The sequence below is a fragment of the Tyto alba genome, unplaced genomic scaffold (genome assembly GCF_018691265.1).
Source record: "Tyto alba isolate M040663 unplaced genomic scaffold, T.alba_DEE_v4.0 Super-Scaffold_40, whole genome shotgun sequence".
Taxonomy (NCBI): domain Eukaryota; kingdom Metazoa; phylum Chordata; class Aves; order Strigiformes; family Tytonidae; genus Tyto; species Tyto alba.
The window spans coordinates 51,255,491-51,278,903 of record NW_024881316.1 but is presented as its reverse complement, the minus strand read 5'-3'; the positions used below and the strand labels follow the sequence as shown (position 1 = coordinate 51,278,903).

Here is a 23,413-nt window from a genome sequence, read left to right as displayed (position 1 = left end):
TATTTCTAAAAAAAAAATAATTCTTAAAACATGCACCATGTCTGTCAATCATCTAGGTATTTCTAATGGTAGATTAGGCCATCTTATTGCAGCAGAGTATGCCTGCCTGTTTGTTAATTTTTATCCTTACAACTTCGCAGGCCTAGTTTTTTCTAGCTGCTCCTCAGTGAGGTTTCTCCACATTTCTGATGTAGGGGTTTCCCAAACACTGCTATTTGTGTTACTAGATGTGTTTAAGCTGTATCAAAGTGATACAAACATTCAGTTGCCTTTTCTTCCAAAGAAGACGAGATACGATTGTGAAGTCATTGATCAAGAAGTTGTGGATTTCTCTCCTGCTGCTTCCTTAACCTTTCCATGAGAGGAGACTATGGGACTGGAAGCCCAAGGAGCGTCTGACATTCCATAATCACAGTTTTAAGAATTCATCTAGCTGATGTCAGTGCCTTCTACTGAATTTCTTACCTCACTGACCATGGTCCTGAGAAGAGTGGGCTACTTCTTGTTCCTATGCGTAAACTAGAAGGCAAGACTATAAAAGACAGATTAAAGTTACTTTTTTCTTCACTGCATGTTTTTTTTGGTGGTGAATTTCATTTGCCTTGAAGCTGCCTATTCCCTAGTTTTGATACAGCACCTGAAGTTTCTCAGCATTTCCTTCTGACAAGCCATCATATTTTTATGACTTCTTCAAATTCTGTCATATCCCTGTTTGCTGTTTTCCCCAGATAATGTGCAGCATTTATTTCTAACAACTAAAACACTTCACGGCATGATCCAGTTGATAATGTGCATTACATTTTTCTATGAAGAAGATATGGAATTTATCCATATTCTTTTTTTTTTTTTTTTTTTCCAAGTTTCTTACCCGGTTCCTGTACTATCTCTGTTCCTAGGTTATAGTTTTGGTATTGCATATACTTTTCCTGGGCAATGATTTTTGTTTTCTAGTCTGTATAGCCAAGATATTTGTCTCGCATTTCCTAATGAAGAACGATATGGAGTCTTTATTAGTATTTGGAAGAAGGTGATAAATGATTATCCACATGTCAGGAACAATGTGCAGCAAATGAGTTGTTCATACTGATTTGGGAATGTCAATGGTATCTGTTAAATTACATGTCTGCATAGGAGCATAAGAAGCAACAAACAGTAAGTGACATAAAATCTTTGGTACATAAGAATTCTGTGATGTGGATAAAGTGAACATCTGGGCAGCTGATGGAGTATGACAAAATAATTGAGATAAATGAAAAGAGGATGTAAAAGAGACTAGAGACAGTATTCTTGGCATGATAACTGCAAGAATTATTTCATTAAGGAAAAAATAAGTACTATTTAAAAACTAGTAAGTTAGGATCTAAAACAGTTACGTGATAAAGTCTAGGCAGAAAGCACTGAATGAATTGGAGACAGCACTCCACCATGCTCCAGTGCAAGGGGAATGATTGACTCTTACACGGGGAGTGTAGAGAGGCTCACCCCTATCTAAATTCCGGGTCTAATTCAGCCAGAGTTGAAAAGATTAAACACTTCCTTGTTGCAGAAAACAGTGGTTTCTTTTTCAAATGATGGTATGCATATCCTCAAAGCACAGGTGACTGTTTAACTGAAAAGTGAAGCATGGAAAAGAAGAAAATTTATGTTGGTAATGTGACTTGTTCTGCTTTGTTAGGACACCAGGCCTGGACACCACAGACAACAGAAGGTGAAGAGGTCTCTGGGAAACAAAAAGTATGTGAATGTTTCTTGTCTAGTTTGACTGAGGGCAAGAAAAAAAGCTGAGATTCCTATTGGAAAACCATATCTGGCCTTTACATAATATTCTGAATTTTAAGAGCTGCAGTGATTTTGGTTTGTGTGATGAGAGTCTCAACTGACTTTGCTTATTTGTTTGTAGCAAAAGTGCTTTTCTGATACTTCAAGGAGTATTAGCTTTCCTTTATTGTTTTTAAAAGGATTATAACACTGGGAATATAAATAGTTTATGTTCAAGACCGAATGGTATTCCAAAACATATGTATTTTGGGTGTGATTGCAATTGAAAGGCTTTAATTTGAGAATTCTTCTCCCCATCTTTCTGCAGTACCTTCTTAAACATAGTATATACTGATCTGACCTGGTACTATCAGTGTCCTCCACTTACTAGTTTCTGGACTGATGTGTTAAAACATCTGAGATCCACAGCTCAGGGTGTGGGAGAGTATTGCTGGGATGGCCATCACAGTCATCGTTCAAGCGATCTACTTATTTCAGTTTCTGAATTGTGGTAGCAATGGGATATGTTGTGAAAAGCATTTCTGTTTTCTGTTCTTTTATATTAATGGTGTTTGCCCAGAGAATAGATACTCTGCGTTTCTTTGACACCTAATAATTTTGCTGTCATGTACTGTAGTATAAATGTCCATGCGTTTCAAGGCTGTGAGAAATATTTGAGAGTAGTGAAGCAAAGTTCCTTCTGATCTCTAGGAAGAAAAATCAGTGCTGCTGGCTAGTCTAAATCAGTCTTAATGTAGTGTGATTTGTAGGAAATACTGTAATGCTGTCTTCATTGCTAAAAGCCTTGCTGGTTAAAATTCTTACTAGCGTTAGGGCTTTTAATTGTGTATTGTTGGCTCTGACTCTGAATAAATACTGAAGGTCTTGCCCTTTGTGGGATAGAAAAGGTCTCTTTTGTAATGATAGGCTGCAGAAGAATTCTTATATTCCACACTGGTTGCTTAAGGATAAATGTATATTTTTAAACTGAGATTGACTGTGCCTACTTCTGAAGTTGAAGGTTTGAGGTAGGTTGAATACTTTTTTCTGTTCTTCTTGAGTAACTTTCTAATGTCATTCTCTAAAAGATGTACTGAAAGATAACATTTAAGATGTTATGCTGTTCACAAGTGCACAAAAGTCAGGATATTCAATGAACTGTGAGTTTAATTTTTAGCATATTTGGGAAGATGAAAGGGATGTTGTCTGTCATGTTATTGTGGTTGTGTGTGTACGTATGCATATATATACATAGGATTTCAACTTGGTGTTTTCTAGGTCTAAGCAATTTGAAGAGGTGGAAACTACTGTCCTAGGACTGAACAGTAACTATGATGAGACAGTCAGCAACATTTCTTCTGCCTCACCAAAAGGTCGAGTGAACGGAACTGCAGAGTCCAGAAGCAAGCGGACCATTCGCAGGCCTGCTTACTGGTTGGAAATGAGGGGAATAAAAAAGAGTATTAACAAATCTTCAGGAAAAAAAGGTACTCATCTCTCTTGGCTTGATGAAAAACTCTGGGTTTCTCTGGTTCTTTTATGAGAGATTAGGTGACTTCTGAAAGACTTGCTGCAGGTTAGCCACAAATTACAAGCTTGGTAATGCTGTTCATGTATTAGGAGAAATAAAATTCCTGCACTGCAGAAACATAGGTAAAATTCTCTGATGTTATGTGGTTCCTTTTGAATGTCTTGTCTATTAAAAGTAATGATTCTGTGACTGAACTCAGTTGTATCTGTAGGAGAAATATGTGTAAGGGTTCTGCCGATCATATCAGGAATATGTTTTGAGAGACTTAAAAATAGAACAAACAACGCTAAAGATGTAGAAAAGGGAGCTATTCAGCAGTACTCTGGATTAGACATGACTTTTGTGGTTGGTAGTTGGTTTGGGGTTTTTTAAGGATGTTTTAATTTCTTTTATTTTGTCACTCTTGTCACTTACAGTTTTCTGATTTAGAGTAGTTTGAGTCTTGTGTTGTTGTAAGAACATCCAGATTTCCTGGCCTAGGAGGTGTTTTCCAAACTTCTTATCTGATGGAAAGCCAAAACCTCTCTCTTCCTTAATGTACATTCTTTTTATTTATAATCAGAATCTGTATTCCATCCTGTTCTGGGGAGAACCAAACATGATAGCTTGATAGAAGCACAGTGGCTGCAGCTCCACACCTCCAGATCCAACCAGTAGTGAGACTAAGCGTGTATTCCTGTAGGTATAAACACACCCATAAAACATATATACACAGCCAGCCACACAGTTCAGCATGAAGTGGTGTGCTCAGCACTCACACAAACAGCACCAACAGCCTCTATCCTGTTTCCCTCTCTGGCTGATCAGGATGAAGATGTGTGAGTGAGAAAAAAAAGTATATAGAAAAGAAGTACATATGTATATGTACATGTATGTTTGTGTTTGCACATGTATGTGCAATGTGGGTCTCTCCTGTAGCTGAACTTAAACTCTCAGCCTACTTGATACCTGGCCTTTGGATCCCAGTCTCCTCAATTGCTGGTACACGGATGTACTAGCCCCTTAGGCCCACAGAGCCGTGCCAGTTGCTGGTGTACACCTTATAGACAGGCTCACACTCACAGACACTACTCTTCCCTGGTCCCTTTGATTTGGTGTCAGGCATGACCAGACGTGTATACTGACCAACCACCTGTTTACAAGCAAGTGACCCTTTTTATCCTCTATTTTCCTACACTTGATCCTTCTCAAATTACTTAATTCTCTCCTTTTCCCTTCCTTTGATACCACTTCTAAACATCCCAGTCTTGTGTAATCCTGCATCCCACGTGTCACATAACACTAGGCATTAACACCACACTCTCCCTTCTCACTGCTCCCCCACCTTCCCCCTTCCAAAGGGTGCTCCTGAGAGCGATTCCCACTGACTCATCCTGGTGGGTCTTCTCAGACAGACCTGGGAGAAAGGTGTCTGTTTCTTTGAGTCCATAATTTGTGTTCCCTCATCTGCCATTGTGCTTCTGTACTTCTCTGTGTTCATGGAGATAAGCCTTTGATAAGCCTGGAAATAGTGAGGGGAGGCAGAATATTATTTAGGTTTCCCCACCTACAGTTGTTTCTCTATGCTTCTTTTTGTGTGTGTGTGAAGATGAGCTTTTTATGACATAACCTAGCACCTTCTGGCTCTCTTCCTGAGTCTTACTATTTTTCCAGACCATTCTGTGGCACTGTTTCTTCCATATCTTCCATGTTGGAGGATTGCAGGCTGTGGAGTGCCTAAATGTTACTGAGTCAAAAGGCTGTGTCTAGCTCGCCAGTATCCAGGGTGCCTTACAAAAACTACTTTTTTTTTTAAGTATTGAATATGAGGATAAGCTGAGGCAGCAACAGACTCAAAGCTGTTATCCGGACTGCATAACAAGACTGAAGCATTTCTGTTCTTACTCATTAGCAGGAGAAGTGCTATTGAAAGGCAAGAGGAAATCTGAGCAAGGGGAAGGTGAAGATCTTAAAGACTCTCCAAAGAAGAAGCAGAAGATTTCAGGTAATACTAATAACTTGTAATTCCTAATTACAAGCCTCCAAGTACTTCAGACTTCCTCTCTGCCTAAATGCTATCCTCTGCTGCCTTCCAACTCTATTTCTGATTCTGGATATTGTGCTGTATGAGACTGTTGACTAGTTTCTGTTTTACAGTGGGAGATGATTGTTTTAATTTCAGTCTCTCATAATGAAGTCCAACGAAGGGAAGGGAGGAAAGGAAGTAGAAGTATAGGCTGTTCTGCTTTATTTCAGTTTCCCAAAAGATTCTGGACTAAATAATCAGACAAATTACTTGTAAACATCTGGAGATTAATGAGTAGATAATAACAGCAATATGGGTTTGTTAAGGAAAAATCAAACCCAACCACTTTAATTTTCTTTTACCACAGAGATGGAAAGGGGAAATGCTTGGCATCATGTCTTTAACGCCTTCAAAGGGTTGTGAATCAATGGTTAGGTGCAAGAGGAAGTGTACAAGTGGTGTGAGTAGGAGCAGGTGACACAGGAAGAGTATACATTTGCTGTCCAGTCTTACAAGGATGTTAGGAGAGCCAAGGCCAACCTGGAGTTGAATCTGGGAAGGGATGTGAAAGGCAGCAAAAAAGGATTCTAAACAGCAAAGGGAAGACTGGCGTAAGCATTGAATGCACTACTGAACGGGCAGGGTAACTGGTGACAAATGACATAGAAAAGGCTGAGGTACTCAGTGCTTCCTGTGCCTCAGTCTTTATAAGTTAAAGGAATCCCAGGTGCCTGAGACCAGAGGGAAAGTCTGGAGCGAGGAAGGCTTACACTCAGTGAAGGAGGACGTGGCTAGAGCACTTAAACACACTGGACGTACCTAATCAGAAACCTTTATCAGCGGTCCTGGCTAACCGGGAAGGTCCCAGTTGACTGGAGGTTAGTAAATGTGGTGCCCATCTGCAAGAAAAGCTGGAAGGAGGATCTGGAGAAGTACAGGCCTCTCAGTCTGACCTCGGTGCTGGGGAAGGTTATGGAGCAGATCATCCTGAGTGCCATCACGTGGCATGTATAGGGCAACCAGTTGATCGGGCCCAGTCAGCATGGGTTTATGAAAGGCAAGTCCAGCTTGACTAACCTGATTTCCTTCTCTGACAAGTTGACCCACTTAGTGAATGAGGGAAAGGCTGTGGATGTCATCTACCTAGACTTTAGTAAAACCTTTGACAGAGTTTCCCACAGCATTCTCCCAAAGAAACTGGATATGCATGGCTTGGATGGGTGTACTCTTCGCTGGGTAAAAAAACTGGCTGAGTGGGCAGGCCCAAAGAGCAGTGATGAATGGAGTTAAATCCAGTTGGTGGCAAATCACAAGTGGTGTTCTACAGGGCTCAGTATTGGGGCCAGTTCTGTTTAATATCTTTATCAGTGATCTGGACAGGGGATTGAGTGCACCCTCAGTATGTTTGCAGATGACACCGAGCTGGGCGGGAGTGTTGATCTGCTTGAGGGTAAGAAAGTTCTACAGCGGGATCTGGACAGACTGGATCAATGGGTCAAGGCCAATTGTATGAGGATCAAGGCTTAAGGCTGGGTCCTGCTCCTGGGTGACAACAACCCCACACAGTGCTACAGGCTTGGAGAAGGGTGGCTGGAAAGCTGACTGGTGGAAAAGGACCTGGAGGTGTTGGTTGACAGCTGGCTGAATATGAGCCAGTGATGTGCCAAGGTGGCCAAGGCAGCCAGTAGCACTTTGGCTTGTATCAGAAATAGTGTGACCAGCAGAACTAGGGAAGTGATTGTCGTCCTGTATCTGGCACTGGTGAGGCCACACCTCGAATACTGTATATTCAGTTTTGGGCCCCTCACTACAAGAAGGACCTTGAGGTGCTGCAGCGTGTCTTGAGAAGAGCAGTGAAGCTGGTGAAAGGTCTGGAGCACAAGTCTTACTAGGAGCATCTGAGGGAAAAGGGGTTGTTCAGCCTGGAGAAAAGGAGGCTGAGGGGAGACCTTACCTCTCTCTGCAGTTACCTGAAAGGAGGTTGTAGTGAAGTGGGCGTCAGTCTCTTCTTCCAAGCAACAGGACGAGAGGAAATGGCCTCAAGTTGCACTACAGGAGGTTTAGATTGGATATTGGGAAAAATTCCTTCACTGAAAGGGTTGTCAAGCATTGGAACAGGCTGCCCAGGGAAGTGGTTGAGTCACCATCCCTGGAGGTATTTAAAAAGCACGTAGATATGGCACTTTGGGACATGGTTTAGTGGTGGACTTGGCAGTGCTAGGTTAATGGTTGGACTCAATGAATTTAAAGGTCTTTTCCAACCTGACCGATTCTATGATTCTAAGTCCCAAGGGGCCTGACGGATTGCACTGGGTGCTGAGAGAGCTGGCTGATGTCATTCTGAGGCTGCTCTTTATTATCTTTGAAAGATCATGGTGACTGGAAGAGAGCAAATATCACTCCTGTCTCCGGGGACAGAAGGAAGGAACATCTAGGGAACTACAGGCTGGTCAGCCTCACCTCAGTCCCTGGGAAGGTGATGGGAAGAATCCTCCTGGAAAGCATTTCCAAACATATGAAGGACAAGATGATGATTGGTAGTAGTCAGCATGGATTCATGAAGGGCAAATCATGCTTAATCAACCTGATAGCCTTCTACAATGAGGTCACTAGCTTGGTGGACAAGGGGAGAACAGTGGATGTTGTTTGCTTCAACTTTAGTAAGGCTTTTGGTGCTGTTTTCCACAACATCTTCACAGACAAACTGACAAAGGTTAGATAATTGAATAGTGCAGTGGACTGAAAACAGCTGAACATCCAGGCCCAGAGGGTTGTATTCAGTAGTACAAAGGCTAGTTGGAGGCACATTAGTAGTGGTGTACCCCAAGAGTAAATACTGGGGCCAGTACTGTCTAACATTTTCATTAATGACCTGGAAATGGGACAGTGTGCACCCTCAGCAAGTACACAGATGATACAAAACTGGGAGGAGTGGTGGTACACCAGATGGGTGTGCTGCCATTCACAAGGACCCGGACAGGCTGGAGAATTAAGCAGAGAAGAATGTCTTGAGGCTCATCAAGAAGAAATGTAGAATCCTGCAGCTAGGCAAGAATAAGCTCATATACTGGCATATTCTGGGGGCTAACTTTCTGGAAATCAGCTCTGCCGACAGGGACCTTGGGGTTATGGAGGACAGCAAGCTGACCATGAGCTAGTAACACACTCTTATGGCAAGGGCATCCAACAACACTCTGTGTTACCTTAGGAAGAGCATTGCCAGAAGGTCGAAGGAGGTGATCCTTCCTTTCTGCTCAGCACTGGTGAGACCACATCTGGAGTACATGGACATACTAGAGAGAATCTAGTGCAGGGCTGCAAACATGACTGAGGGACTGGAATATCTTTCCTACCAGGACAGGCTGAGAGAGCTGCAACTCCTCAGTCTGGAAAAGAGAAGGCTTAGGGGGAGTTTTACCAGTGTGTATAAATATTTGATGGAAGGGAATGAAGTAAAGGGAGCCAGATTCTTCTCCATACTACTCACTGACAGGACAAGAGGCAATGGTCACAAATTAAAACACAAAATTCTATCTAAAGACAAGAATACACTGTTTTACTGTGAGAGTGGCCAAACCCTGGCACAGGTTGCCCAGAGAGGTTGTGGAGTCGCCATCAGTGGAGATACTCAAAATTTGACTGGACACCTTTGGCAGCCTACTCTAGCTGATGACTACTCGAGCTTTTACACAGAGGTCGGGCTAGATGATCTCAGGAGGATCCTTCCAACCTTAATGTTTCTATGATTTCTGTGAAATAGAAAAAAAGTATAGAATGATGATTCATGATCTGTCCTAGATTCAATTCTAACTATTGTTTTTGTCACCAAGGACTTGCAAGTATGTACACAGCACAAAGCTGAAAGAGATGGCAAGTGTGTTGGAGAAAAGGCTAAAATTGAAAGTGGTCTTGATGTTAGAGAAACAGTTTAAAAAATAGAATGGAATATAGTGTGTAAAATTAAAGATACTGTAGTTAGGAAGAAATACTAGCACAGCTGAAAGACAAAGAACAACCTTCTAGGTGTCAGTTCTTCAGACTAGGATTTGAGACTATAACCGGTCAAAAGCTGAATAGGAACCAACAGTGTCATACTTGTTTTTAAAAAGGTGGGTGTTATACTGAGGTATTTGAGCAGGAATGTAGACTTTCAGATATGTGAAGTAATTCTTTTGCTCTAATGCAAGGTCATGGTTGGATTGCTGCTTCCAGCAGTGGGCACTGCAGTTCAGGAAATGTGTCAACTGACTAAAGAGAACAGGAAGAAGAGAGCAAAAAGCATTACCCGTGAGAAAATACTGAAACAATAAGAGTTGTTTAGTCTAAAGAAAACAGGAATGAGTAGAGAAATGGAACTGTCCATTTGGTTGTCAACAAAATCATTAGATTGGCTCAGCCTCTGTGAACAGAAGGTGTTTCAGTGTAAAGAATTTCCATCCCTGAGCTTTATATATGAACAACCTTACAGATTACAAATATCTGGATGGGACTAATGCCTGCAGCTGTAAATAGCTATGGATTTTGAAAGGGAGTAGGGAACATAATCTTGACATTCCTTTTTTAAAAAAAAAAAACAAAAACAAAACAAAAAAAAAACATTAAACATTTCTGAATGAGTAGCTTTGAGACAGCAGACTAAATAGCAGCCTCCTAGCAAAAACTCTGATTTTTGTAAAAAGGCTCGCAGAAGAAGTCTTCTGGTCTTTCTTGTTTCTCTTATAACAGGAAAAAAACAGCAAGCTGGAACACAACAAAACTCCAAAACGAAAGACCACTGTGTCCAGAAAGAACCGGAAACCTATGGCACAGGTAAGAAGAAGAGGCAGCTGCTCAGAATTTTTAATAAAGCAGCTAGAAGATAAATGTGATTCTAGGATTTGTATCTGAGCAACAGCTGTGTTTCTGGTGTTTCTGTTTTCTTGTTCACTTTACGGTTGACAAGGAAGAACTGACTGATGTCCTTTTGGCACTGTGTCAGTACTGCAGAGCAAGACTGGAGGGACTGCATACTGCCTAATAGTGTAGTTCCATGTGGTTTTACCACTGCATAATGGAGCAGTGAAGACATAATCACTTTTTGAACGGGGCAAAAGCCTGTTAAAATAGGGTCACTATAGGACTCAAAAATATTTTTACTCTTTTACTCAGCAAAGTATGTTTGAGGGAAAAACTCTTTAGCTGTTGCTACCCGATCACCTCTTCTGGTAACCTGAGAAGCCAGAGACCCAAGCAGTCCATCCTGGAAGGATAGCATTAGCCTTCACTCAGCAAGTGGAATGGCTTGGTATGTGTAGCTCACAGCATTCATTAAATACTCCAGTTTTCTTCCAATTGCTGTTTGATTCACAGACTTTTCCCTCAGCCACCTGGGGAGGGACAACCTCTGCCTGTTATTACCGAGCAAAGAGGAAAACCTTTAGATCTTTTTATGATAAAAATTCAGGCAGGTGTCTGCTAAGACACTTTCTTCCCAGAACCCATTTCAATAATTTATAATCCTTGTGGATTATGCCAATCTTTTGATTGGCATTTCAATAAGAGGCCAGGAACTGGAAACCATGCCACACAAGGTACTTTTCACTGGCTGTTGAATCACTTGGCCTGGTGGTGCAGCTCTGTTCACTTCCAGTGCCAAAGCTGCTGGCTAACATAAGTGGAGTTCTAAAGGTTTGGTTCATAGAACTGAACTGTGGACTTTGTCTGAAACTGTTCTGTCACATCTGTGACTATTTTTACTGTGAAAACTCCTTTGCCAAAAGAAAAGTTTACTCAGCATGCTAAAGCAATTGTGTAATAAAAATGAATGAAGGAAAAATCTCTACTTGAACAAGTGGAAGAACGCTTCTTGGAAGGAGATGGTAGGATTAAAGAGTTTTTATAAAATGATCTCCCAAACGGAGTAATGTATGCCTTGTCACGTGACACATTTAAAGCTTTCAATGAGCTGAACCTATTGAAGCGTAGCTGGGCGTGAGTTTGGTAGCATGTGACCTGTTTCCTTCTAGGATTCATTGCGCAAGTCAAAGGTAAAAAAAAAATATACTGTGTTTGCAGTTCTATTCCAAACCTTTTGTTTTGACAGGTAGTATGGAAGAGCGATGGTCTTTGGAAATTCAGGACAAAGGCCGAGTTACTTGTCCAACGTGCCGAGCTGTGGTGAGAAAGACTGTAGAAGGACTGAAGAAACATATGGTAAATTGCAGGCAGGTAAGAACATGAGAAGTGAACAATGTTTTTTTTACTCCTCTTCAGCTTACTGATAGAAATGCCAGCAAACTGTTTTGCATTGCATTTAAAACCGGTTTCATCTCATCATCATGTCTCTAAGCAAGAGTGCTTTATATCTCTGTAAGAGGCTGCGCTTAGTGTTTCTTGCTTAGCCTTTTGCTGGAGGTTTGGGGTAATGAACAAATGTGTAGCTACTTCATTGTTCCCCTAAATTTTAGGCTCCATAAAATCTCTTCTGTTCTTAATGGGCAGTTACCAGGCCCAAATAAAATGTTCTGCTTTCCTGCTCCTTTCCACCAAAGAGTTTCCCACTGCTTTGGTTAATTTACAGTTTCACACACCGTGTCCATGTTTATTTCTAGGAAATGTTCACATGTCATCACTGCGGGAAGCAGCTGAAGTCTTTAGGAGGGATGAAATACCATGTCATGGCAGACCATAACAATCAGGTAACACAACTGAAAATCTAAAAAAATCTAAATGTCCTACAGGCAAAACAGTCTTTTCTTCCTTCCCCGATGCACACAGAAACAGAACACGATGTGTTTTTTCAAATGTTGTAGCTGTTCAAATCTTATCTGTTATTTTTCCTGTGAGATTTGACATATAAAAAAACAGCAGAATGTTACCAGAGGTGGTAGGCATGCTACGTCTTAGAAAGAGGGGATGAATTTCTGTTTAGGCTGGTTATATGTAACACATAAAAGGCATTCTCAATCAGAAAAAAAAAAAAAAAAAAAAAAAAAAAAAAAGATTGCTCATTAGACTGCAATTTTCAATCCTACTTTTCTAGAAAGTAGAAGTTTTTCTACATCCAGAGCAGACTACTTTTCAGTTCTTTACATGTTCAAAGGTAGAAAAGCAGAAGTGGCAGTTAGTTCTCAGCTCTATTTACTGTAAAGATACTAATGCTACAATCTGCTGTTCCTCTTTGCTATTACTTTAAAGAAGACCACATCTCGTGTTGTAGTTGTGAAGAATTAGAACTTCTGAAAAGGTAATTCGGAAGTTTGGGTAAGGTTTAGATAGTTCATTACTGTTATTTTTTACATAGTTCCCAGTACTGTGGGTTCTGAACCTACAGCTGTACTAGTAAATGAAGTAGGCTAGGGATTATGTACTGGCCCTGAGGAATAGGTCTGTCACTTGGCTCTAACTTTTTATTCAGTCCAGGTGTAAAATTATTGTAACGTAGTGTAGGAAATAATATACAATAGCCATCAGGGAGAGAATAGAGAAGAACTTGAGCTGTAGTTTAGCATAGATGAATAACTGTTACAGGCAGTTAGTCTGCTTAGCTTTAGTTAGGCTAAGTGGAAGTAGTAGGACCAGTAAATGTTAAAGATGCACGACAGAGAGGAGTAAGTACTTTCCAAAGGCAGAAGGCAGAAAAGTAATTACGGAAATACATACCCTTGTCCATCCCAGCTGCTGTAGTTCAGGACCATTTCTTACCAAGGTGTTGTTCATACATAGCTGTCTAAATGTTAAGACTTCTACCTGCAAAGTGCTTTTCAGGCAGTTTACTCCTTTTAAAGATAATATACTTGTTCTGGGATATAGACAGTGATCACTGTATTAGATATACTTCTGTAAAATCATAAGTTGCAGAGATTTAGTGATTTTAGAAGCTTTCCTTCAGTACTGTGTTGAGCAGTGAATTCCCTATGAGAAGAACTTTAAATGCTGAGTATCCTGTGTTTTTCTTTCATCTTTCTGCTGTGCTTTAGCCAGTTGTGAAGGAGGGAGGAGAATTGGATGAGCAACTTGAGCGAGACCGCCTTCGGAAGGTTTTGAAGCGTATGGGAAAACTAAAGTGTACAAGGGAGGTAAGCTACATCATCCTAAGTGTCCTGAATTAAACATCAGTGGATGCATGAACATAAAATATTATGAGAGTTCTGCTGGGTGTGCTTTGGTGCTGGCCAAAGCTGGATTTATTTCAAGATCCTAGCAATGCTTTTAAGACAAGAGTATCATGGAATCATAGAATGATTTGTGTCGGAAGGGACCTTTACAGGTCATCTAGTCCAACCCTCCTGCAATGACCAATGGCATCTTCAAATAGATCAGGTTGCTTAGAGCCCTGTCCAACCTGACATCGAATGTTTCTAGGGATGGGGCGTCTACAACCTCTCTGGGCAACCTGTGCCAATGTTTTACCACCCTCATCGTAAAAAAATGTCTTCCTTATATCTAGTCTGAGTCTGCCTTCTTTTAGTTTAAAACCATTACCCCTTGTCCTATTGCAACAGGCCCTATTAAAAAGTCTGTCCCCATCTTTCTTGTAAGCCCCCTTTAAGTATTGAAAAGCTGCAATAAGTTATCCCCAGAGCCTTCTCTTCTCTAGGCTGAACAACCCCAACTCTCAGCCTGTCCTCACAGGAGAGGTGCTCCATCCCTCTGATGATTTCTGTGGCCCTCCTCTGGACCCGCTCTGACAGGTTCATGTCTTTTCTGTACTGAGGACCCCAGAGCTGGATGCGGTGCTCCAGGTGGGGTCTCACCAGACTGCAGTAGAAACGGAGAATCACCTCCTTTGGCCTGCTGGCCACGCTGATTTTGATGCAGCCTAGGATATGCTTGGCTTTTGGGGCTGCAAGTGCACGTTTCCAGGTCATGTCCAATTTTTCATCTACCAGTACCTCCAAGTCCTTTTCCACAGGACTGCTCTCAATCCCTTCATCCCTCAGCCTGCATTGATACTGGGGATTGCCCTGACTCATGTGCAGGACCTTGCACTTGGCCTTGTTGAACCTCATGAGGTGCACGCTGTCCCACTTCTCAAGCTTGTACAGGTCCCTCTGAATGGCATCCTGTCCCTCGGGCATGTCAACTGCACCACTCAGCTTGGTGTTACCTGCAGATTTGCTGAGGGTGCACTTAATCCCAGTGTCTATGTTCTTGATGAAGATATTAAACAGTACTGGTCCCAATATGGACACCTAAGTGACACCACTCATCACTGATCTCCATCTGGACATTGAGCCGTTGACCGCTACTCTCTGGATGTGACCATCCAGCCAATTTCTTATCCACCAAATAGTCCATCCATCAAAACCATATCTCTCCAATTTAGAGAGAAGGGTATTGTCAGGGACTGTGTCAAACGCCTTACTGAAGTCCAGGTAGATGACATCCATAGCACTTTCCTTGTCCACTGGTGTAGTCACTCCATCATAGAAGGCCACTAGGTTGGTCAGGCATGACTTGCCCTTGATGAAGTCATGCTGGCTGTATTGAATCACCTCCCTGTCCTCCATGTGCCTTAGCATAGCTTCTAGGAGGGTCTGTTCCATGATCTTCCCAGGCACAGAGGTGAGGCTGACAGGTCAGTAGGTCCTGGGATCCTCCTTTCTATCCTTTTTAAAAACGGGTGCAATGTTTCCCTTTTTCCAGACACTGGGGACTTCAGTTGACTGCCATGATTTTTCAAATGTCAGGTAGAGTGGCTGGGCAACTACATCAGCAAATTCCCTCAGGAACCTAGGATGCATCTTGTCAGGTCCCATAGACTTATGTACATTTGGGTTCCTCAGGTGGTCTCGAACCTCACCTTCTCTTACAGCGGGAGTGACCCCAATCCTCACCTTGAGGTCTATCCACTCGAGAAGTGTGGGAAGAGAGATTACCAATGAAGATTGAGACAAAAAATTTGTCAAATACCTCAGCCTTCTCCTTTGTCTGTTATCAATTTGCCAGTCATGTTCATCAGGGAGGTACGCTTTCTCTGACCTTTCTTTTCTGGCTGACATAGCTATAGTAGCCTTTCTTATTACTCTTTGCATCCCTTTCCAAGTTCAGCTCCAGCAGTGCCTTGGCCTTCCTCAGCCCCTCCCTACACAACTGGGCAGCATCCCTACACTCTTCCCAGGGTACCTGCTTTCACTGCCTGTGCATTTCCTTTTTGACTGTTAGTTTGACCAGCAGGTCTCAACTCAGCCATGCTGCTCTCCTGCCTTCCTTTCTTGATTTCTTAAACCTGAGGATCAAGTGCTCTTGCACTCTGTGGAAAGCATCCTTAAAGACCTGTTAGCCCTGTTCTGCTCCCTTATACCTCAGGGCAGTCTCCCAGAGGAGTTCCTATTTGAACAGCTAGAAGTTTGCTTTCCTAAAATTCAGGGACCCGACTACTCTTTGCTTGTCCCATATCCCTCAGGACTTCAAGCTCCACAAGTGCATGATCACTGCAGCCCAGGCTGCCTCCAGCTGTGATGTCTCTGATAAGCTCACTTGTATTGGTGACCAACAGGTCCATTATTGCATCCCCTCTGGTAGGGCTGTCTATTATCTTGCTTAAGAAGTTATCCTTAATGCACTCCAAGAGTCCCCTGGATTGCCTACAGCTCGCCATGCTACTTTTGCAGCGGATGTCGAGGTGGTTGTAGTGCCCCAGAAGGATGAGAACCTGCAAGCACGATGCCTCCTGTATTGGGAGTAAGAAGGCTTCGTCAATAGACTCCCCTTGATTGGGCAGCCTGTAGTCAACGCCGACCACAGTGTTTCCTTTGTTGCCTCAGTTTCTAATTCTTAACAATAAGCTTTCAACCTGCTCATGGCTATTCATCAGAGACAGCTCTTCACAATCTATCCATTTCTTGACATAGAGGGCAACCCCTCCACCCCTCCTGCTTCTCCTGTCCCTTCTGAACAGCCTGTGGCCATCCACAGGAGCACTCCAGTCATGGGATTCATCCTACCAAGTTTCAGTAATGGCAACTAGGTCGTAGCTTTCTAGTAGCATGGTGTCTTCCAACTCCTCCTGTTTGTTACCTATGCTGCATGCATTGGTGTAGAGGCACTTCAGCTGCGCTATCAGCCATGTCACCTTTTTAGAGGAACACACCTTAATTCCTTTGAGGTATTTCACTAGTGTTTCCCTGTTGGCTCCTATTACGTTATGATCCCCTGGCTTATTTCTGTAAGATTTCAAATGTGCTCCAGTGTACCCAGCACAACTCAGAGCAACAGGTTGAGAGCCCTTGCTAGCGCCCCATCCCTCAGACCTTAGCATGTTGTCCCATGGCTTGTCACAAGCGAGGCTGATGTCATCCCCTTCTCCCTCCAATTCTAGTAGTCTCTTGAGGGACTTTGGTGGGATGCCGTGTTACTTGGAAAGCATCAGGATGCCTGGAGAATTTCCTCTAAACACTTGTGAAGCACTGAGCATAGAGAATGAATTCTGGAATGACTGATACTTGGTTAGAACACCAAGACTAAACAGTAGGAGTCTGGTGGACACTAACTTGCTCAACCAGAAGTTTTAGGACTTCACACAGGACTTGTTAAGTGACATTCTTTTCCTTACACTAGAAAGGAGTTCATGTTCAGTTACTGTCTGATCCCCATTTGAACTCTTTTAGAGAGGATAACTAGGGTGATTAAGGTGGAATTTTTATTGTTGATTACATGTTTTTTTAATGGCTTCTTTAAACTAGATGTGTAAATGTAGATTCAGCAAAGGTGTGACTTTATAGGTGCATTCAGTGGAAAACATTAAGGAAGAAGTTAAAGGATGACCATTTTACCTTGCAACAGTATTATAAACTGTTCATAGAATTACACAACTGTTAAGGCTGAAAGGGAACTTTTGAGGTCATCTAGTTCAACCCCTGTGCTCAAGCAAGGTCAGCTAAAGCTCTTTGAGTATTTGATGTGTTGGTGTCTTCAAGGGGGATCGAGAGGACATGATATTGTTTCTTGTATGCATCAAAAGTATTTTATTAATTTGTACTTCTGCTTTTTCCTTAGTTTGTTGTGGTATCTGAGAAGATGTTTTTGTGCATAGTTAACTGTGTGAGTTTGTCTGTGGTTTTTGAAAATACTGAGATTGGCCACAGCTAGAGATGGGGATGGAGAGCAGATGGGTACATTAAAAACTTGCTGATACATGTTTGACTTGTCCTTTTTCCAAGCTCATTGTCAAGTTGATCACTGGATTTGGGGTTAGGAGATACTCTAGTAAGTGACATCCAGAGGAACCACTGTAGTGTTTGTTGTCCTCCCCTGCAGCATGAGACAATAGCTGTATCCTAAGAATATCTGAAAGGTTTTTTTACCATCACCCTAATATCGCTGCATTCTAGGCAGTTTGACCAGCCAACCAAGTATAAAACCTTCTTTTTCTACCCAACTCCTCCATTTGTATCTGAATATCTTTCTTTTTTGTGCATACTCATCTAACACCTTGCTTCTTCATTCCATATATTGAAATTTTCTGTTGCCCACTACCTACAAAGAAGTTCTAAGGAAGAGTTTCTTCTGGTTGCAGCCAATTCTTTGTCCCAGATTTTGTCTACCTGAATAGACTAACGTTAAAATTTACTACCTAACTGTCTGTGGTCTAGCAGGAAAACTGGTAGTACTTTGGTCAGCAAGCAGTGGATTCTATACACAGTGGTGTCGTGATCACTTGGAGAGCATTTTTGTCCCACGCTTTTTTCTTCTGCCTTGACAGGGCTGCACAGGCAGCTTCACTAGCATAATGGGATACCTATATCATGTTAAAAAATGTGGGAAAGCTGCTTCTGAGCTGGAGAAAATGGCTATGAAGTGCCATCACTGTGGAAAAGCATACAAATCAAAGGCAGGACTTGTATACCACCTCCGATCTAAGCATGGGCCGGTAAGTGCAAATTGCCATAGTTACCAGGATAGTGTGGTGGGACTTCAGCCATTCAGACTTGAGACACATGTAGGCTTTTGTCTGCTACTTAGGTGGGTAATTAGAGATAGGAAATCTGCATTTTTCTGTCTCTCTGGAGTATTCTGTCCTTGATACTTTTCTTCTAGCAGCAGCTGTTGCTGTTCTGTGACCAGGATGAAGTTTTTTAATAGTAAATCACCATGGCAGCAGGAGACTTACCCCAGCCTGACTGTTGCTCCATGGAAGAAAGATGCTTTTCTTTGCTCTGAAAAGACCCAACGTTGGAACAGGCAGTACTATGCTTGTTTTCCATGAGGGTTTTACAGCAAGTGGTGTGATGTCCTTTCAAGACCAGTGGCTGCATGAAACTCTGCTTGAGCCTTACTGCTGTGATCCCCCTGAGGAGATCTGGGGCTCTGTCTCACTAGTGGGATGCACTTCTGTCCTGTGTCTGTGAGAGTGAACCACAGCTGCATCAGCATTTCTGTGAGAGATTTGGCAGCATGTTTATTCACAGTATTTAGTGTAACCGAAGCAGGAACTAGTGAAGGAGGCTCGCCTTTTTTTGGCCTTCATTGCAGGTCACTTTCCTCCATGAGGAGAGAAGAACAGAGAGCCTGAAGGAAATAAAACGGGAGCCAAACAACACAGGCAGAGTTCAAAGGAGATCTGCAAAGGTGGCAATCTACTATCTCCATGAGCTAGCAGGAGAAGAGCTGGCCAAAGAGTGGCCCAAGAGAAAAGTTCTGCAGGACTTGATTCCAGATGACCGAAAGGTACAAGGCCTTAATGCTCTATAGGGTTTGAGTCTTCACATCGGATGGGTCTTGTGCTGGCATCTACCCAGTGTTGCCAGTGTTTAGTGGCCCATGGAAAGCAGTATTGAAGAAGTAATATCTTGTGGGAGGGATCAGATTTTGCTCTCTCTGGTCATAGATTACAATATTGCTACAGTAGCAATTGCCGTGGTGTAAGTATTTTATCCAGGCAGGCTATAATGACTTTTGAGTCCTACTGCTGTAATTTTCAGTGGGCACAAATAGTAAAGGCAGCTATAGGCAGCATGTTGCTTACAAGTCATAGGCTGGGGATCACTGCTGCCATGCAGTGATACTTCATAGATTTTCATGCTTCAGAGTTTCCAAGAACATCTTTTAGGCTGCAGTGGAAACCCAAGGGACAAGGATGATTTATGGGGTAAATATATATTTTAATGGAGTAAGTACATTTAGAGGAATTGTTGTAGTCAAAGTTATGGGAAATTTTGGATTCTGGTTTTCTGAAGGTTCCCCAGATTCAGTTATATTTGTAGAGAGTCAGTGAGACAGGAAAATATTGGTTATTGAGAGTTTGGCTGTTAGAGCAGGAGAAGAAATAGCACCTCTGTCTCACAACCTGGGAGAGAAAAGGACATACTTGGCACTACGTGTAGACAACATTGCTTCCAGGTTTCAATTATGTCTCTCTATCTCAGCTAAAATATACTCGTCCTGGACTGCCTACGTTTAGTCAGGATGTGCTGTGCAAATGGAAAACGGAGATAAAGATGTACCGAAGAGTCCACTGCCCAAATCAGGTAATCTTTAAATGTTTCTGAAACTCAGAGGGGACAGACTTCAGGTCTGCATGAGCCAACAGCTTTCCACAACCTTGAAACTGCGGTTTGTGTCTCTGTGGGAGACAAATTCTGCTCCATCTTAGTATAGTTGGTTAGTATAACCTGTTTGAAGTTTTGCTGATGTGCACTTTTTTTTACTGTTTCAGGGTTGTGAATCTGTATATGGCAGTGTCTCAGGACTCAAATCTCACCTCGGCACATGTACCTTGGTTGGTAGTCTTCCTGTACTCACTTTTATACCAGTAGGCTGTCCCTCAGATATCTCCTTGTTCAAGCTGTTGTACCTACCATCTGCTAATCTGAGTTCCTCACATTTTGAGTGCTTCCCCATGTGCTAATGGGGTTGCCATTGCAAACAATGCTTGAGGCAAGGAGGAAGAATCTTAACGGCATGCTTTTTAGTGAAACTGCAGTCCTACCTATAGCTTCACAGCTACAAGAGCGTTTTTTCCAGGTACAGTGCTGGCAACTTCATAACATCTCGCAGAGCAGTCCTGTGCTTTGTGGGCATAACTGGTCAATAATGTCAGCGCTCCTGTAGTTAAGCATTGTCTGGTATGATGAGGTTTCTACTTCTTACTGCTGGATTATATCTGAGCAAGTTTCAGATACAATATGTAGGTGTATCGGCCTTCTAGGAAGCAACTGATGATGGATTTTTTTGTTTTGGTGCCAGGGAGACTTTGTGGCTGGTAAATACAAGTGTCTTCTGTGTGAGAAGGAGTTCATTTCAGAGAGCGGGGTCAAGTATCACATCAACTCTGTGCATGCTGAGGTAAGGCAGGCAGAATGGAAGTCCTCAAACCCCAGGTTTTTGAAGATGGGGAGGGTGTCTTGAGAGAGAAATGCTGGATGCTCGTCCTGTTGTATTTTTTTCCTTGCTCACTGTTGGGAACAGGATTCTAGATTCGAGTGGCCTTTGAGTTGCTTAAACATAACCGGTCTTTATGTGTTGGTCTGAGGAGCAAGCATTGTGTTGTGTCACATGTCGTGTCCCAAGCTGCTGCTGCTCAATTCAGCTCTTCGGCATTTCACCTGCCTTTAGCCAGGCAATTTCAAAATCAGAAATGAATCCTCTGAGACAGTGACACCTGAGGAGAAACATTGAAGAACAGAGTTTTGTTAAGCAGATGCCTTTCCAGATCTCACATTTCAGGAAACCCTTGTCCCACAAGACAGCTTTATTATAGGCCCTGATAGGCTTTATATGGTATTTCCATCATCAGTACCAACCTATTGCCTTCTAAACCCTCCAGGACTGGTTTGATGTGAACACAACTACCACCAAGAGTTTTGAGAAGCTTATGAAAATCCGCCAAAGAGAAGAGCAGAGGAAACAACGGAAGAAACGTCCTTTTACCCGGGGCAAAAAGAAGAGAACTGGGACCCTGGCTGCCAAGAAACTCCCCACTGCTGGAGTTGAAAAAATGAGGAGAAGTAAGAGAGGTCGTCCACAGCGGGTGGACAACGAGAGCGCGAGTAGTGAGGAGGGGGAGCCTCAAGTTGCACAGAGAGCTGAATTTCCAAAAACCAGCCGCAAGCGAGGCCGCAAGTAAATTCCTAGAAGAAAAGGAGTAATCCTAAACCTTTTCAGTTACAAGCCCCACTTCTGTCAGGCTCATAACCCACAGCACTAATATAAGCAACTGAATGTTTTTGGGACTGTGACCCCATTCTACTCGGTGACCTTGATTTTGAAACTTTTGCCTCTGGTCAGTTGTGAGAGACTTCAAACCAAAGCTGTGGTACAGAGCCTGCCTCTCCTGGTGTAGTTTGCTTGGACAGTGGCACTAGCGGTGTACCCAGTGTAGTTGCTGCTCTGGTTACAGTCTCAGTTTGGGTCACATTAGTTGCTTGTTTAGTGGTTTCCAATACAGCAGCTGTCTGTTTCGTCATCTTCCTCTGATGGATGAGGTCAGGGTTCTTTTTTAGCAGCTCTCCCTATCAGGGACTGACTAATACAGTGGTTAGGTCTCTTTAAGAGGGGGGAATCCTTTCTCGCACAGTATTCACACAAACTAAGCAGCGCTGTGCAGAATACAAAGGCTTTAGCTTGCCCTGTAACTGTCCTGTCTGTTGTCAACAAGGCTGTCACAGAAGAACAAATACCTTCCTAGCATGTGCTGCAGTCTGTTGCACAAGGCACTGTCTCCATACACTGATGTTTAGGCTCAGCACCAGACAGTAGCACATGAGCTCTGGTCTGCTTGGAAGTGATGGGACATCATTATTGCCCTCATCAGAAACCCAATATTCCCCTGCAATCTGTCTTCTGTAGCACTGGGCATTGAATGTATGTAGAGGGTCTTCCAGTCCAGTGAGGAATAAATACTCTCCAGCCTTTTGGAGATTCACTGACCTTCCATAGTCCCCCAGTAACTAGTGTAACAAGATGGCCTTCATGGGCCCTCTGAAGACTGCTTGTTTCAGACTCACCTGGGAAACAAACTTACTGCAAAACAGTGCATATCTACAATGGCAGTCTTGCTAATGCTGAAACCCAGGTTTCATTGAGCTGCCTTGCCAGTGTATTGTTCTTTGTCATGCCGGTGCTCACATAGTGTCCTTTTTTTCTGCACTGTAGATAATGACCTTCATTGTCTTGTATCACCTGTTTCTTTTCAATACTGCTTCCTTTGTGTGAATGAGGTATATTAGCAGTGGCTTCCCTGTGTGGAAAAGGTTAAAAGAAGAGGGTTCGTTATTTTTTGTCACATGTTGGCATGAACTCTGCATCATAAGAAATATCTTCCTGTGCTCTAAAGTTCAGCAGATGTCATAGAAGCTAGTAGGAAGCATCAGCACAGGCAGTCCTACTCTGTCTCTCAGAGAATGGATTCGTCAGTATTTCTGTTATCCAAAGACCCACTGTACCAAGAAGTTTCAAAATTTTACCTTTTCCTTGCAGTTTTGCAGGCAAGAAGACAGGCAGCTGGCTCCATATTACCTCCCTGTGAAGTTTCACTGTCTAACAAAGTTGCTGGTGCTGAAATTCACAGGGAAGCTATTGCAGTGCCTGGTGAACAGGCGGGTTTATACATATGTGTTATTACCAGAGTAATCACATTGGCCCTGACATGGGCAAGTGCGGTATGGCCAGGATGTTCTCAAGAACTGCCTCTCCTGTATAGTAAGCAAAGCAGACCCTAGCTGAGCATGGTCTGTCTCATGGGGATTAACACCTGTACAGTAGTGAGACAGCATTCAGTGCTCCTTTGTGATTTACATGCAGTAGTTACACTGCCTTTTGAAACCAGCTGTCAATGTGGTTGTTAGAGTGCTGCACTGAAAGTATTAATATGTGGACTTCTGTGCAGAGTGTATAAGGTTTGCAGTAAGAGGGGCAAGATCAGAAGATGATAAAATAAAACGTCACCAGTGTGAGAACATGGTTTCTTGTCTATTTGGTGCGTAGAGTTCTTGATATCATCCCTACTTGCACAGCACATGCCTGCGTGCCCACTTGGTTGTCCTGCATGCACTGGTGCTGTTCAGTTGTCTGCACCATTTCTCCTCAGCCCTCCACTCTACACAGCTGTACTTTGACCACACATGTTTACTACCTTCCCACCCAGTAGATGGACAATACGATAAACCTATGAATTAAAGGAGGTTTTTCTTAGTGGA

General features: G+C 42.7%; 1 protein-coding gene across 3 annotated transcripts in view; it reads left to right on the top strand.

The window, feature by feature from the left end:
• The window catches only part of ZNF512 (zinc finger protein 512), a 25,106-nt gene extending 1,693 nt beyond the window's left edge, over window positions 1-23,413 (top strand). For all 3 annotated transcript variants that reach the window (XM_042803597.1, XM_033007295.2, XM_033007294.2), the window contains exons 2-14: window positions 1,676-1,734; window positions 3,037-3,245; window positions 5,181-5,273; window positions 10,020-10,103; window positions 11,377-11,501; window positions 11,885-11,971; window positions 13,253-13,351; window positions 17,980-18,147; window positions 18,750-18,944; window positions 19,643-19,744; window positions 19,933-19,995; window positions 20,463-20,561; window positions 21,043-23,413. In XM_042803597.1, the coding sequence (XP_042659531.1) occupies window positions 1,676-1,734; window positions 3,037-3,245; window positions 5,181-5,273; window positions 10,020-10,103; window positions 11,377-11,501; window positions 11,885-11,971; window positions 13,253-13,351; window positions 17,980-18,147; window positions 18,750-18,944; window positions 19,643-19,744; window positions 19,933-19,995; window positions 20,463-20,561; window positions 21,043-21,342 (1,683 nt within the window). In that variant the 3' untranslated portion in view covers window positions 21,343-23,413. The remainder of the gene's footprint in view (window positions 1-1,675; window positions 1,735-3,036; window positions 3,246-5,180; window positions 5,274-10,019; window positions 10,104-11,376; window positions 11,502-11,884; window positions 11,972-13,252; window positions 13,352-17,979; window positions 18,148-18,749; window positions 18,945-19,642; window positions 19,745-19,932; window positions 19,996-20,462; window positions 20,562-21,042) is intronic.